General features: G+C 37.5%; 1 protein-coding gene across 2 annotated transcripts in view; it reads left to right on the top strand.

Moving 5' to 3' along the window:
• The first annotated feature begins 434 nt into the window (after positions 1-434).
• Positions 435-15,559, top strand: part of FRK (fyn related Src family tyrosine kinase) — a 98,576-nt gene continuing 83,451 nt past the window's right edge. For both annotated transcript variants that reach the window (XM_061131932.1, XM_061131933.1), the window contains exon 1: positions 435-821. In XM_061131932.1, coding sequence (XP_060987915.1) covers positions 448-821 — 374 coding nt within the window. In that variant the 5' untranslated portion in view covers positions 435-447. The remainder of the gene's footprint in view (positions 822-15,559) is intronic.

Raw genomic sequence — 15,559 nt, forward strand, 5'->3', positions numbered from 1 at the left:
GACTGGTCAAACCTCTGAGACGGACTTGAGGCGGGGAGAGAGCTGCTGGCAAAGGCAAGAGGTGGAGACAGACTTACTTGGAGTTCACCTGTTTCTCTTGGTAACTTTTTCCTGGGCCAAGAACCAAGATGCCTCTTTTCTCTTCTCAGGCATTTGTCTAAATAAGGCGTTCTCAAATTTCTTTTTGTGGTGGGAATCCTGAGAAACCTTCCCACCGATCAGCTGCCCACTTTCTACCCGGTTTTGCCCTGGGGCCACAGAAAGGGAGCCGGTGAGTCTCTGCAAGCAGGTTGGCCCGACAGCTGTGAACTGGGCTTTGTACACTCTCCCAGAGCCGGCAGGATTGGTGCTGTTTGCAAAGTTTCCGGGTGGAGGAAGAGAAAGTGGATCTGCAGAGAGTGAGGGGAGAGGGAGAAGCCCCTCTCCCCCACTCTTCCCGGGGCCGCCATGGGTAACCTCTGCCTGAGGCTCCGGCCCTGCCTGGGTCGTTGTCCCCACTGCTGGTCGTCCGAGGAGGCGGACAAGCCCGGGGTGATTGAGAACCCATGGGCTGACAGCCCTCGTGAGCCTCCCCGGCCGCCGGCTCCAGAGCCGGAGAGAAGCCAGGGCCAGTTCTTTGTGGCTCTGTTTGATTACCAGGCTCGGACGGCTGAGGACCTGAGCTTCCACGCGGGTGACAAGCTCCAAGTCCTGGACAAGTCCCACGAGGGCTGGTGGCTGGCCAGGCACTTGGAGAAAAGGGCCGACTGCTCCGGCCAGCAGCTGCAGGGCTACATTCCTTCTAACTACGTGGCTGAAGACAGGAGCCTCCAGGCAGAGCCGTGAGTACTACACAGGCTATTTCTCAACTCTCTGAGGGCGGGTAATGGGTTTTTCTTTCTTACCTAGCTGCAAACCCATTAATTTTCAAAGAGCTACTTAGAAAGTTATGAGGAAGTACTGGAAAAATCCTTCTAATTGAAACACAGCTCCCCTGAGAGGGGAGAGTGAAACTGGAAGGTAATTGTTGAAGTGACTTCCGTTACAGTGGTATACTCCACCTGTCCTAGGTACATTTTCATCAACGTAAACAAATGGTGTATTCAATACTCTCTCTTTTCTTTGGCTGTAAAAGAAGTCCGGGCTTCCCTGATGGCTCAGATGATAAAGAATATGCCTGCAACAATGCAGGAGACCCGGGTTTGATCCCTGGTTGGGGAAGATCCCCTGGAGAAGAGGATGGCAACCCACTCCAGTATTCTTGCCTGGAAAACCCCATGGACAGAGGAGCCTGGCAGGCTCATGGGGTCACAAAAGAGTCGGATACGACTGAGTGAGCACAAAAGAAGTCGTGCCACACATTAACATAGAACTGTGTTTCTTTAGCAGGTGTATCACAGGTCTTCCTTAAACCACACTTGCAAACCTAAAGTCCAGCTCTCTCTTTTTCTAAACTTTTGAAGCATCAGCTCCAGTCCTGATAGACACACAAAGCCTAACTAATGAATTAATAGAAGGTCACATTTAGAAGATGTCACCTTTTCCTAGTAAAATCATGACTGGATATTCTTCTTTGAATCCCATTTGGTTTTTATTATAATTAGAAATTAGCCAGCTACAGATGTTCAAGAGGTTTTAAAAAGGAAAATAATGACAGTATTTCTCCAGAGAAGGGGATAGTCTTTACCCTGATATTTGAATAAATCCTATGACTTATAGTGAAACCAAGGAAGAAAATTTTATGTACTTAGGCACTTATCCATCCATCTGTGCACCTATCCGTCCATCCATGCAAGTGGCAGGTGGAGCAGTGGCATGGGGAGTTGGGGGGAGGGCAACGTTATGCTAATGCTGGTTTGAATAGAAAATAGATAGAGCAAGGTCTTGACAACGGATACTTGGGGTGTGGTGAGTTGAGAAGCAGGCTCTGACTGTTACTTGCCGAAACTGTTTCCACCTCGTTCCAATGAAACCCAAGACTGGGAATGTTTCTCAGGACTCATTTTATAGAGTGGATTCTTTGTAGAGGAACCTCTGGGGACTCACTCATTTTCTTATGTGTTTTCTCTTTTGACGTGAACTGCAGCATTTTTTACTGGCCTGGGGAAAAATATTGTAGGAAGAGCTATGGTGCATTGTTGCTGCTTTCCAAACTCAAATTCAAATACAGAAGAGGGTTAGGGGACTTTGAGATTTTTTTCCAACATCAGGGGTCTATGAATGTTAAGAAGCATCTTATTTTAAACCTAAATAGAAATGAATTGAAATCTAGACTTCTGACAAATGGAATTGATCTGTTCTCAGATAAGAAAATCACTTGTATGAACATTTATTTCTGTGATAATCTATATGAAATGTCTTTATTCACTGAATGCTTAGTTATATGCATTTATAATATGATTTTTTCTACTACATGATTTCCATGTAAGATATGGTATTATATATGTTTTATATTCAGTGTAACATAATATTAATGCTAGTGCTTTGAATTCATAATATACTAGTGTTGAATATATTCAATTCATTTAACTGCTTAGGACTCCGTTTCCTAATCTGTAAGTTCTCTGGGGTCTCCTAGACCTCTAGATTTCTGTTATATAGGAATGTCATGACCTCTTTTGTTTCAAATGTAGTGGTTCAACTACATTCATACTTGACAGAACAATAAATGCTGAAGACAGCAAGTGAATTGAAATAAGCATTTCAAAAGCAATAATGTTTTGGGTAACAGGATCAAACACAGCACCCTTACTTCTTTAGATTCTTTTTGCCTAACAAAGTAAGACAGTTACATTATCGTGGCTATTTTTTGATTCTCAGGGGTTGTCTGTGGCCAAGAATACTTTTTTCCCTCTGTACGTAACTCCTGACCTTTCCTCTTGGAATTAGTTCTCAGCAGTGTTCCCATGTGTCACTACCATCCTGTATCTTTGTGGTAGGTTTTTCTTGGGATCTTCACATCCACCGGCATAAAAAGGTGATGCCCAGGAATAGAGACGCAGATGTAGAGAATGAAGCTGTGGACACAGGGGCAGAAAGAGGGTGGGGCAAACTGAGAGAGTAACATTGACATATATACCCTACCCCCTGTAAAGTAGAAAGCTAGCGGGCAGCTGCTGTGTAGGCAGGGAGTTCAGCTTGGTGCTCTGTGATGACCTAGAGGGGTGGGATGAGAGTGGGTGTGTGGGAGGGAGGCCGGAGAGGGAGGAGATATGTGTATACATATAGCTGATTCACATTGCCATATAGCAGAAACTAACACAACATTGCAAAGCAATTATACTCCAGTTAGAAAATAATTAAAAAAAAAAAAAAAAAAGTTTGATGCTCACATACTGCTCTCAGGCCTCCTGGTCAGCATGAGCCACTTGTTTCCTTTCAAGTGTACACCATGACTTTTTCCTGTGAACCCAGGTTGCTAATGAGGTTCTTGCAACCAAACGGCTAAATTGCTTCAGTGCTTTTTTTGCAGGTGGCTGTAGCCTCTAGAATTTCACCCCATTTCAAGTAGAAGCAATTTTAACTTAGTCTTCTAAGTGAAAGTATCCAAGTGATCCACAGTGCCTTAATACCCGGTGAATTATTATTTTTTTTAAAAGAAGCTTCTTTTAATAACTTTCTTATGTGAGTTTTTAAATTTCTATTACTTATGAATAAATAAACTTCCTCTTTTTCCTTATGAATTCTATGAAAGTTAATGTTTATTTTACAAGGAGCTCAGTATACAGTATTAAGTAAAGATTATTATCTTCACACGTGTGGGATGAGTGGCAGTGGGAATTCAATGAAAGTCATCATCCAGTTCCTTATTAGACTAGTTTAGCGCAATGCATTTTAGTATCTATTGTTAATGTCTTTATCCTTGACTTGCATTAATAAGAAAACAGTGCAAATACTTTTGGAGTAATCAGTGGCAGGGCATGTCAGTTAAGTTTCAGTGTTGGTTTGTTCCTTTGTTTCTTTTAATGTTAGGAAATAAAGATGTTAGAAAAAGAACTAGACTATTATTAAAAGACAAACTAATATAATAATTGATTACTAAATTCCACCTAGAAATGCTTTACCTTTTCTGAATACTTTACATTAGTTGATATAATAAATTCATTCTTAATGATTTATTTTGTTTCTAGGAAGAATCACTGTTTTATCTTCAATTTTAATTCCTAGATCCTTTCATAGATGAGTGTTTTTCTTCTACATCTTCAACATGGAATCCCTCAAAAATCTTACTCTTAGGCTCTGATTACTCGGAACTCACTGCACCCTTTTAAAATTCGATGTTCTTAGAGATATAGGTTAAGTTCTCCCAGAAAATAATGTTATGGAAATTACCTATGAATCTTGGAGCCAAGAACAATGGCTTTAAATTCTATTGCTAAAAAAATTCAAGTGATGAAATAGATTGATGAAAAGCAAAAAGATCAGTAACTGTATAATTTCTACAAAGCATCATTCATCTATGAAGGGTTTACAAGTTGCTTCCATAATTGTTTCTGTGCTTTTGGAGGTTCCCACCTTTGATGTTAAACTGGACTGGACTCACAAGTACTTTGTGAAAAGATTTTCCTACTCTTATTGCCATGTAAAGGTACATTGGACTTCCTTCATGGCTCAGTGGTAAAGAATCTTCCTGCAATGCAGGAGATGGGTTCAATTCCTGGGTTGGAAAGATTCCCTGGAGAAGGAAATGGCAACCTACACCAGTATTCTTGCCGGGGAAACCCCATGGGCAGAGGTGCCTGGTGGGCTACAGTCCATGTGGTTGCAAAAGAGTTGGACATCGATTTAAGGACTAAACAATAACAACAAAAGGTATATTGTTTACAATTCCTCTCTTATTCACCATGATGTAGGCGGCCTTGAAAAAGAGCACAAGAATAAATATTTGTAACTTGTAAATTTATTGTTAGTTTATGCTTGTCAGATAAAAGTGTTAGAATTTTATGAAGTTTTAAGATAATAGAATTTCTATTTGTTTAAGGAATATTTTTCTAATCATGCTCCTCTTTAATATGTCAGACTAAAATTCTGTCAAGATTTTATCTAACGTAAAGTCATTGCTACTGTCTGGCTTGAAGAAAGTAGCATGGGGAAATAAACTAGTATATGCTCAGAAAGAGAATTCTCTTACACCACTATCTAAAAATACAATTGCAACTTTACCACTTGGTTATTTGAGTACTGTTGAATTTAATGATAATTATCCAATATAAGTTGTACACAATGTTCCTAGTTGTTTTCAGCTTAGATGTCAGTAGATGTCTTTCTCTGCTAGGATATGAAGTCTGCATTTGAATCTTAAAGAGAGAGGAGCAATGTGTTTTAAAAATTATTTACCATCAATAAATAAATAAATAAAGAAAAAGGCATCAGGATATTCACAAATCAATCTAGCATGTCTCCTTTGAGTAGTTGAAATCATTAGAAAATCACCGATGGGTAAGCAGTCACATAAATATTCTTAATCCACACCATTTCTTTCTTTTTCTTTGTTTTAGTTTTCAGGGAAGACTAAATGCATATAGGTAGAATTGGAAAATAACATATTTTCAATTTCCCTCCTTGAAGACAAAGTATTCTTAGATCTATAGTTTTAAAAAATAAGCAAAATGTTTATTTTTATATAAAAGTAAAATGCATTATAAGAATACATGTGGCTATTTATCAAATTAAATGTTTTGGATAATCCCAAGATAAGAATTTTCAGACAAACAATTTAAATCAACAAAAGCATACTTCTATGCTGAGATTAACTGGAAAACTCTGTAATTAAATGACTGCATTTCTTATAAAATTATGATGTAATCTTATTTCTTTATCCTTTGATATAAAATAACAGTGTGATAAATTTATTGCTCAAATACTTTGTAAAAATTAAGACCCAGCAAAGCCAGAAATAAATAAATAAAATTTAAATAAAAGAAGTGAAATAAGTACTTTTAAGATTTATTAAAAAAGGGGGGAAGGGGGTTCAGGGTGGGGAACACATGTAAATCCATGGCTGATTCATGTCAATGTATGGCAAAAACCACTACAATATTGTAAAGTAATTAGCCTTCAACTAACAAAAATAACAGGAAAAAAAATTACATTTCAGGTATAGTGTTACATGATTTTTCATATTAATATGATTGTACTACATTTATGTTTATATAACTGTGTTTATGTCCATTATTTAATGCATTATATGTATTTTTTCATCATTTTTAAGAAAAATGATAATTAACTGCTATATTAAATACATTTTATAAGAACAATGGCAAAATTACAGAAATGAGGAAAAGAGAAATCAGCAGAATTTCATTAAAATCAGAGTAAAAGTAAAAGTGTAATTAATAACAGTTTAAAATAGTTGATTAATAGCAGTAAAACTTGATTACATGCATCTCAAAATATTATTCCTTTGAGAAGCAATGAAGTACCGTAGTATGGAATTATTAAAATAAGTCAGAAGTCAGTCATTTAATTGGTAAACTTTATTTGGAAGTTTCAGCTGCAACATGCCATTCAGAACCACTCTCTCTTAATAAAAGTATGGGTTATTTTTTCCTTTTCAGATTTTCAACAAATTTTTAGTGAGGGAAAACATTATATGTGCATGGAGTATTAATAACTCATAAACTACTGTGCTTCAGTCCTAAAGATTAGAACTTAAATTCCAGCTTGATTGAATTCATTCTTTGAGAAAAGAGGAAAGATTCTATTGGTTTGTTTTTTTCCAAATTGGTTTGATTTTGTTCAAGTGAATTTATTTAAAGGTTTGGTTTGTCTCTGTAGATAGATCCTAGTATTACTTTTTCAAGCATTTCACAAAACTGACATAAAAGTAGACACAACCTTCTATATAGTAAAGTAGGACTATTAAGCAACCACTGTGTCCTATGGACTAGGTCCTGAGGCTTCCCAAAGAGAAACAAACAAGACTTTGCCTCAATTAAGTGTCTGATTTTCAGCTCAGAAAACTTTGTATTTCGCAACTGCCTATACCACAGTGAGAATCTATACAGTAAGTAAAAGTCAGAGACATTTTTTAGTTCTTCTGTTGGATATTTTAACTTGGTCCAAATGTTAATGGTATAGAATTTTGATTGAGGTATAATGCTGGTTGCCCTTTTTGATCTGGCCTGTGGTGTGCTTAAAAACCAGGCTATGGGTCCCAAAGATCTGAATTTGAATCTGGCTCTGTCATGACTTTGAGTGACTTACAGTAAATAGGAATAAAAATGACCCCTATCTCATTGGATCAACATGTGACATAAATTAATTAGGTTGTTGTGCAGAAAGCACACACCATAGAGAACCTGACATATAGTCAGGGCTTAAGAAATGTTATCTGTTATTTAGCTGGTCAGCTCTTTCTTTACCTCTGCCTAAATGGATAAGGAAATGGCAACCCACTCCAGTATTGCCTGGAGAATCCCATGGACGGAGGAGCCTGGTGGGCTACAGCCCACGGGGTTGCAAAGAGTCGGACACAACTGAGCGACTACACTTTCAAATGGATAACACTTTGCACACCGCACTCCAGCCTCAACTCACAATATTCTTTCCCTATAGCAGCATTCACATGATGAGCATTTTTCCGTCTTTCTTCCATACACTCCTTTCCCTGTGGTCTTTAGCTTCCTGTGTGTGCCTGCTCAGTCGCTCAGTCGTGTCCGACTCTTTGTGACCCCATGGACTGTGGCCTGTTAGGCTCCTCTGTCCATGGGATTTTCCAGCCAAGAGTACTGGAGTGGGTTGCCATTTCCTTCTGCAGGGGATCTTCCTGACCTATGGATTGAACCTGTGTCTTTTTGCATCTTCTGCCTTCTTTACCCCTGCGCCACCTGGGACACCCCAGGAGTGGGTTATTGCGCTTGCAAACTCTCCCTCTTTTTTTTCCCTGACCAATTCTCATTCATCCCTCAGGTCTTACCTTGTTTGTTCCTCTCTCCCTGAAGGCTTTCCTGACTTTCTAGAAGACATCAGGTCTTCCTGCTCAGAGCCTTTAGTATCAGCTTTCATTATTCTCATTCTTTTCTCTAAGACTCTAAGCTCTGTTTGTGGAAGGTGGGGAGATGAGCTATTGCCTTGGTCTCTGAAACTTTGTGTAGTGCCTGTGCATAATAAACACTCATAAATGTTGGTTGAGTAAATGAATAATTAAATGGTGATTGCTTATCTGTAAATCTCAGGTCTTCTATTGAAATAAGAAGCAGCTGTCTTATGGAAATAAGAACCACCTCTTCGACTTTTTCTGCCTGAGTTGCTTTTTTTTAACCTACCAAGAAAATCTACTGAGTTTCCTCATTTGAGGGATAGACCATTTTGCATTTTTTTCTCAATGAATTGTCCATGCCTCAATTTCTGGTTATACTCATAGTCATAATAGCATAATTTCCAGGCTCCTAGAAATTAGTGGCTTCATTCGGTCCCTAAGGGAAAAATATTTAGGGGGTTATAGACTGATTTGAATATTCTATGTAATGTAGAATGAATACCAAGCCAGGAACTGATTGTGAATTTCACTGAAGTGATATCTAAAAATAGCATATACACATACCTAAACTATACTGTGGTTAATTTAAAGTAAAGGAATCACTGGCCTGAGCTTTTAATGGATGGAAAACCAAAACCCAATTTACAAAATTAATGTTGTGGGACCAGAGTTATAATTTCAGTTTTTATGCTGAACATATACAACTTCAAATTATTATGTGTATGAAATATTTTTCAGTTTGTGCATGCTGAAAGTTTGACTTTTTTTTTTACTGAATATTAGGATTGTCACTATTACCTTCTAAAACATTACCAAACAAAATAATTACATGTTTTTTTTTTTTTTACCAGCTTTCTTACTAATCAGCTGTTAATTTCTCTGCAGCATTCTCTCATTCTCAGTTCTTAGCACATCATAGCACTGGAAGGACTTTCTGGGGAAGGTAGTTGTGCAGATTAATTTCAGCTTCAATAATATTTCAGACCTCCTAAGGCTCTTTTCCTGAAGACTGCAACTTTAGCAGTTAGTCTATGTGAATGTTTCTTTGAAGATGAACATAACAGAAGAATTTTTCTAAAATGCATAGATGCAAATGTAGAACATGTGATCTGTATTACCCAACTTATTGCTCATTTGGCTAATTTCAGATACTATAATAAACTACCCTTGTGTAATACCTTTGTCATGTCATTTTTTTTCCCACAAAGTTTTTCAGTTAGATTTTTTTTTTTATTTAAAAACTGAACTAATTTTAGTGTTAGCCTTTAATTTTTTTTATGTTTTCTTTTTTACTCATATGACATTATATAGCCTTTAAATTCAGAATAAATTTCTCAATTAGAGTTTTTATCCGTTACTTTTGTGCCTTCTTAAGGGTAAAGTGAAAATACAATTCAAGAAATATTATTGCTGAGAACTTTTGAACTTTATGAAAAGTGAAAGTGTTAGTTACTCAGTTATATCTGACTCTGCGACCCATAGACTGTAGACTGCCAGGATTCTCTGTCCATGGAATTTTCCAGGCGAGAATACTGGAGTGGGTAGTCATTCCCTTCTCCAGGGGCTCCTCCTGACCCAAGGATTGAACCTGGGTCTCCTCCATGGCAGGCGGATTTTTTTTTTTTTTAAACCACTGAGCCACTAGGGAAACCCTTGAACTTTATGTTAGGTTTCTAATATGAAGAGCTTCTAGAATCTTACTTTAAAATAAATCTTTCCACAAACACAAATGTTGCATAACACATGGCAGTTGATTTGGATGATTCAGAAAAATCCTATATGTGTGCTCAGTTGTTTAGTCGTGTTGGACTTTTTATGACTCCGTAGACTATAGCCCACCAGGCTCCTCTGTCCATGGAATTCTTCAAGCAAGAATACTGGAGTGGGTTGCCATTTCCATCTCCAGGGCATCTTCTCAACCCAGGGATTGAAACCAGTCTCTGTGTCTCCTGCACTGAAAGGTGGATTCTTTACCACTAATGTCACCTGGGAAGCCTATATAGTTCCAGTGAAAGGCCAGTAATTCGATAGACTCAAGTCACTCCAGTATCACATATATCTTTTAGCCATTTCTAAAAATTAGTTACAACATACCAAGATTCCCATAAGGGAATCTATTGCAAGCTCCAGAATTGTGCTCCTTGCAAAGTCGCTGCCAGAATGTCGTCTCTGGAGGTGCCTGTGTTATTTCTGTGAAGTTGGACTCAGGATACTTTCTGCATATCTTTTCAGCATTTTTAGTCACTGAAGAAGATAGAGTCTACCAGATCCATGTATCCATTCAATACGCTTTTTGTGTATATTTACCATGTCAAAAGCACTGTTTTTTGAACAATGGAAGATAACAAAATGAATAAGACAGTGCTTTTTCTCCAGATAATTTTACAGTTTCTGGAGGTAGGACTATTAAACCAAGAATGTATGTCAATGCCTATTAGACAAAGACTAACAAGAACACACCTTTAGTAGTTTATTATTCATTACAAGGAAAGAGACAGCACCCCATGGACAACAGTGGAGCATCTCAGTAGGAGTATTAGAACACACGAGAGGATTTGGGGCAGTGACTTTGGGGAGATTTTAGGAAGCAAGACTCCTCTGGATGGATTGCTGTCAGGAAGCAGGGTAACTGTATGGTTTTGTATCTTAATTAATTTTATTGAGAAAGAGGGAAGACTAGATCAAGATTAAAGTTATGGTTGGTAAAGAAATAGCAGTCATTTATGTTAACCAAAATAGGTGGATGCTTGGTCATTTTTGTGCTTGGACAATGTCCATTTTTTTGGTGAGTGTTCAGATATGATTAAGAGTGAGCTGATCTTGTTTTTGTCTTGATCCGTCATGGTCACAGAGTGGCCTTGTGTGCTGTTGGTGTTCTGTGAGGTTGTTTATGTTCAACAGGAGAACTCCCAGGCCTAGTCTGAAGTGCCAGGCAAACTCTTGGGTGCCAGAGCTGCTTTTCTCTCTCAGCCAGCATAGGACAGATGCTAATAAATGTCATAGAGTAGCATAACTGTCTGTCATATAGCTTGCACTTAAAAATAGTGTTTTAAAGGATGTTGAAGAAATAAATACATGGATGAATATGTGCAGAGGTAAAGAGATATATTCTGGTTTGGGGAAAATCTCACCTTTCTTTCAGGGTTCTGCTCTCATGACCCCTTTCCAAGAGCTTTTTTCTAACCTTTATAGAAATAATTCATAGTTTGTTTTCCCCATAATTTTGTATATCTTGTTAGTAGAACAGTAATAAATAATGTGCACACTAGGTCTCTTCAGTTGTGTCCAACTCTTTGTGACCCTATGGACTGTAGTTCCCATATACTTTTCTGTCCTTGGGACTCTCCAGGCAAGAATAACGAAGTGGGTTGCCATGCCCTCCTCCAGAATAATAAAAAATAACTGGTATTTATTGAGACTTTATCATTATGCTATTCAAAAAAATACAAAATAATTGCACTTGTATTACCTTATATATTACAACCTGCTGAGGTAGCTACTTTCCCTGATGGCTCAGAAGGTAAAGAACCTGCTGCAATGCAGGAGACCTGAGTTTGATCCCTGGGTCAGGAAGATCCCCTGGAGAAGGGAATGGCAAACTACTCCAGTATTCCTGCCTGGAGAATTCCATGGACAGAGGAGGCCAGCCAGCTATAGTCCATGGCATCGTAAAGAATCGGACATGACTGAGTGAATAGCAATACACTTTACAGATGAGGAAATTGAAGCTAAGAGAATTTAAGCAAATTGCTCAAAGCTACACAGCTGATAAATGATGAAACTGAGATTTGCCTGCCTCCATCGTGCCTCTGGAGTCTCTGCTTTTATCATATAATGGCTAGTTGCGTAACTTCTGTCTTTCATATGTGACTGTGAAGTCTTAGAGGGCAGGATTCTTACATTTCCTGCATCATGACTGGAAAACTGTTTAAGACAATGTCTGTGCTCCAGCCAATTTGTAATCCCAGGAGGTGAGACTCTATTGTGTCCTGAAGTTGCAAATTCCCTGTAGTAGAAGCATTGTCTGATTTAATTTTACTCAATGCTTATCCATGAGACAATTCAGTACAAATTGTTGAACATGGGGGAAGGGAAGTAAAAGTATATCCAGGGAATGGGAAGTTGTGTAATTTAACTGAAGTATTTATGGAGAGAGCTATGAGAAATAAATCTGGAGAAAGAGGTTGGCACAAGGTTTTGGAAAAGACCATGTATGCCAGGTTAAAGAGTTTGGGTTTTGTTTGATAAGAAACAGATGGATAGTCATGCTTTGAAAAGACAGTGATGATGTGGAAATAAAATGGAGAAGAGAGTGGCTAGGTGGTGATAGAGAAGTTGTACCCAATGTCTCCAGCATGAGTTTATCAGGGTTTAATTTCTAATTGTGGTACTGTTAAAAAAGGAAGAGTAGGAATATAACAATTTCATGAATGAAAAATCAAGAGGACTTAGGGGAAGAGAAATAATTAACATTTTAAAGTATCTTTGATGTGCTGAACACACAAAACTGTATACATGAGCTAATTTAATCTTTGTAATAGTCCTGCAAGGCAAGTTTTCTTATCACTGCTTTTAGGACAAGAAAACTGAAACTCATATTTAAATAAATGCAAGATAAAATAAATGCAAAATATCTGGTAAATACTAGAGGCAAAACTAATTAGATGTCGAAGAAGAAAAAGAGAGGATTTAAAAATGTGTTTTTTGAGACCACGTGAAATATTAAGAGAAATATACATTTCATAAATCCTCTTTTTATTGGGGGCATGGTTGAAACAGAAAAAAAGACAATACGTTCACTTTTAAGAATGTCGAATGTGAAGTACTAATGAGTCATCCATCATCAGTGGAAATGTCCAGGAGAAATGCAAAAATACAAAAATATGGGCAAAAAGAGGTCTATCTTATAAAGATAGATTTTTGAAGGCATTCACTCTGAGGTGTTATAGATGTTACAGGAATATGAGAACTGCAGGGCATTGTAGATTTCAGAACTATAGTGTGAGAGGCTAAGAAACATGAGAAGGAGTCAAAGATTAACTCTTTAGAAATGCCCATAGTTTAGGTGAGCAGACGTGGTGAGTAGATTGTAATAATAACTCTGTTGTTCACACCTCCTTGTTACACACTCTTGGGTAATCTCCTCCCATACAGACTCTCAGTTGGCCAAGAAACTTGCTTTGTCCAGTGGAACAATTATAAACGTGACAAAAATAGAGATCGAAAAGGGCTTACACGTTGGGGCTTGTTTTTTTATTGTTCTTGGAGTTCTGCAACTACTATGAAAAAGCTCAAGCAACCTCCTGGAAGATGGAAGATTATGTGAAGAGAGACCCTGTTTGTCCCAGGTGACTCACAAGCTGAGTGAGACTCATGATCAAGCCCAGCTAAGATCAGCTGAACTCACTCCAAATTGCTCACTTTTAGATTCCTGAGTTAACCAAATATAGTCAGCTCTTCATATCTGTAGGTTCTATATCTGTGTATTGGGGTCGCAAAGAGTTGGACACGACTGAGCGACTGAACTGAACTGATTCAACTAAATATGATAGAAAATATTTGGAAAAAAATTTCCAAAAAATGAAACTTGAATTGTCACATGTTGGCAACAGTTTACATAGCATTTATGTTGTATTAGGTATTATAAACAATTAGGTATTATAAACAAACAAGAGATGATTTAAAGTATCTCTAAAGGATATGTGTAGATTGTATGCAAATAATATATGATTTTATAAATATAGGGGACTTGAGCATCCACAGATATTGGTATTCTGGAACCAACCCCCTCTGATAAGGAGGGAAGACTAGCTATTAGAAAGCAAAACCTAACTAATGTAGGGAAGAAGAGCTCCTGAAGGAAACAGTGAAGAATTCAAAAAGAAGAAAAACAAACGGCATCTTATCAAAATGGAGTGTCAAGAGGGAAGTTTTGGGTCAAAGGCTCAACAAAGGTCAGAGTAATGAGGAAGAGGTAAAGACCATTAGATTTACTGGAAGATTACTGGTGACACTAAAAAGCAGTTTTATCATGTAATTATGGATGATATCATGCACTGAAGAGTGTAGGTGAGTTATAACAAGGAACTTCACGCTCTGACTGGGACTCTGCACTGGGAGGTGTAGGCTGGGTTGAGCCATAGTTTTGTATGATAGGGCTCTACTCATTGGACTTGGGTCCATCCTGAGAGTCAGAGCTGAGGACAGACAAAATCAAAAGAGGCAGTGTAACTTAGCTGCCTCCATCTCTGAGCAGAGTATGCAGGGTCTTAAGGACTATGTTTCGTTGGGATTTTCCAAAAGTGTCACCTTCTTTAGGGCATCAGAGTTGGTAGCTTTGCAACATCCTTCGGTGGGTTAGGTATTTGGATTTGGAAGTTAAGGCAGAATGAGGGTAAATAAAGGGTTCAGCTTTAGTGCAGTTTGGGCTTCCCAAAATTGTTGGAAAAATTAAAAAATTTTCTCTTGGGTGCTATAGTCTCAAGTTTTAGGGTCATGTGGAAAGACTAAGCGTAGTTCAAGGTCTTAAAGTAGAAGCAGCAAATATGTAAATAACTTTTAAAGAAGTTTGTCTGTGAAGGAAAAGAAACATATAGGAAAATACAGATGGTCCCTAACTTTCAATGATTTGACTTACGATTTTTCAACTTTATGATGGTGTGAAACCAATCTGCATTCAGCAGAAATCATAATTTGAATTTTGAATTTTGACCTTTTCCTGGGCTAGTGTTACAGGGTCCTATGCTCACTCATGATATTGGACTGTGGCAGTGAGCCTTGGTTCCCAGTCAGCCATGCGATGGTGAGTTTTTAAACAATCCGTACTCTTAAAATCATCCTGTACCCATACTCCCATCCTGTTTTTCACTTTCAGTATATTATTCAATAAATTACATGAGATATTCATCACTATATTATAAAATAGCCTTAGATGGTTTTGCTTAACTGTAGGCTGATGTAAGTGTTGTGAGCACATAAAATGTAGGCTATGCTAAGCTATGATGTTCAGAAGGTTAAGTATAATGAATGAATTTTTGACTTACAATATTTTCAACTTATGGTAAGTTTATTGGGACATAACCTCCATCCTAAGTCTAGGAAGATCTGTATATTAAGTAGGCTTGATGATCAAAACTTACTTGGAAATACTTAGTCACTTTAAAAGTTCTTTGAAAATACTTCATACTTTATTATATATCTTCATCTACATTTTTAATCCTTCTTTTTTATGGTGTAGTTGTAGTACTATTTTACAAAATAAAAAGAATGAACTCAGATACACCTGTTGCAGAATAAAAAAACAAAATGTAGTCCTCCTTTGAATAAAAAGACTAGGTAGTCCTCTTTGCATTTTCTTAGAAGACAAATAAGGAGTCCGTTAGGTAAGCCCTGATTGTCTTCTATTATATACTATAGTTATAGGATACTCCTGGTTTAACTTCAGGGCATTATCATAGAGAGAATAGAATAATATTTCAGATAAAAAGGGTACAAAAGTGATTCAGTTTCTTGTATCTGTGTTATGCAATAGTTTATAGGCACATATTGGTTTTGATGCTGAATCACTCTGAACTCTGTACTATCTCTTATCAAAAACTT

The sequence above is a fragment of the Dama dama genome, chromosome 28, assembly GCF_033118175.1.
Source record: "Dama dama isolate Ldn47 chromosome 28, ASM3311817v1, whole genome shotgun sequence".
NCBI lineage: Eukaryota > Metazoa > Chordata > Mammalia > Artiodactyla > Cervidae > Dama > Dama dama.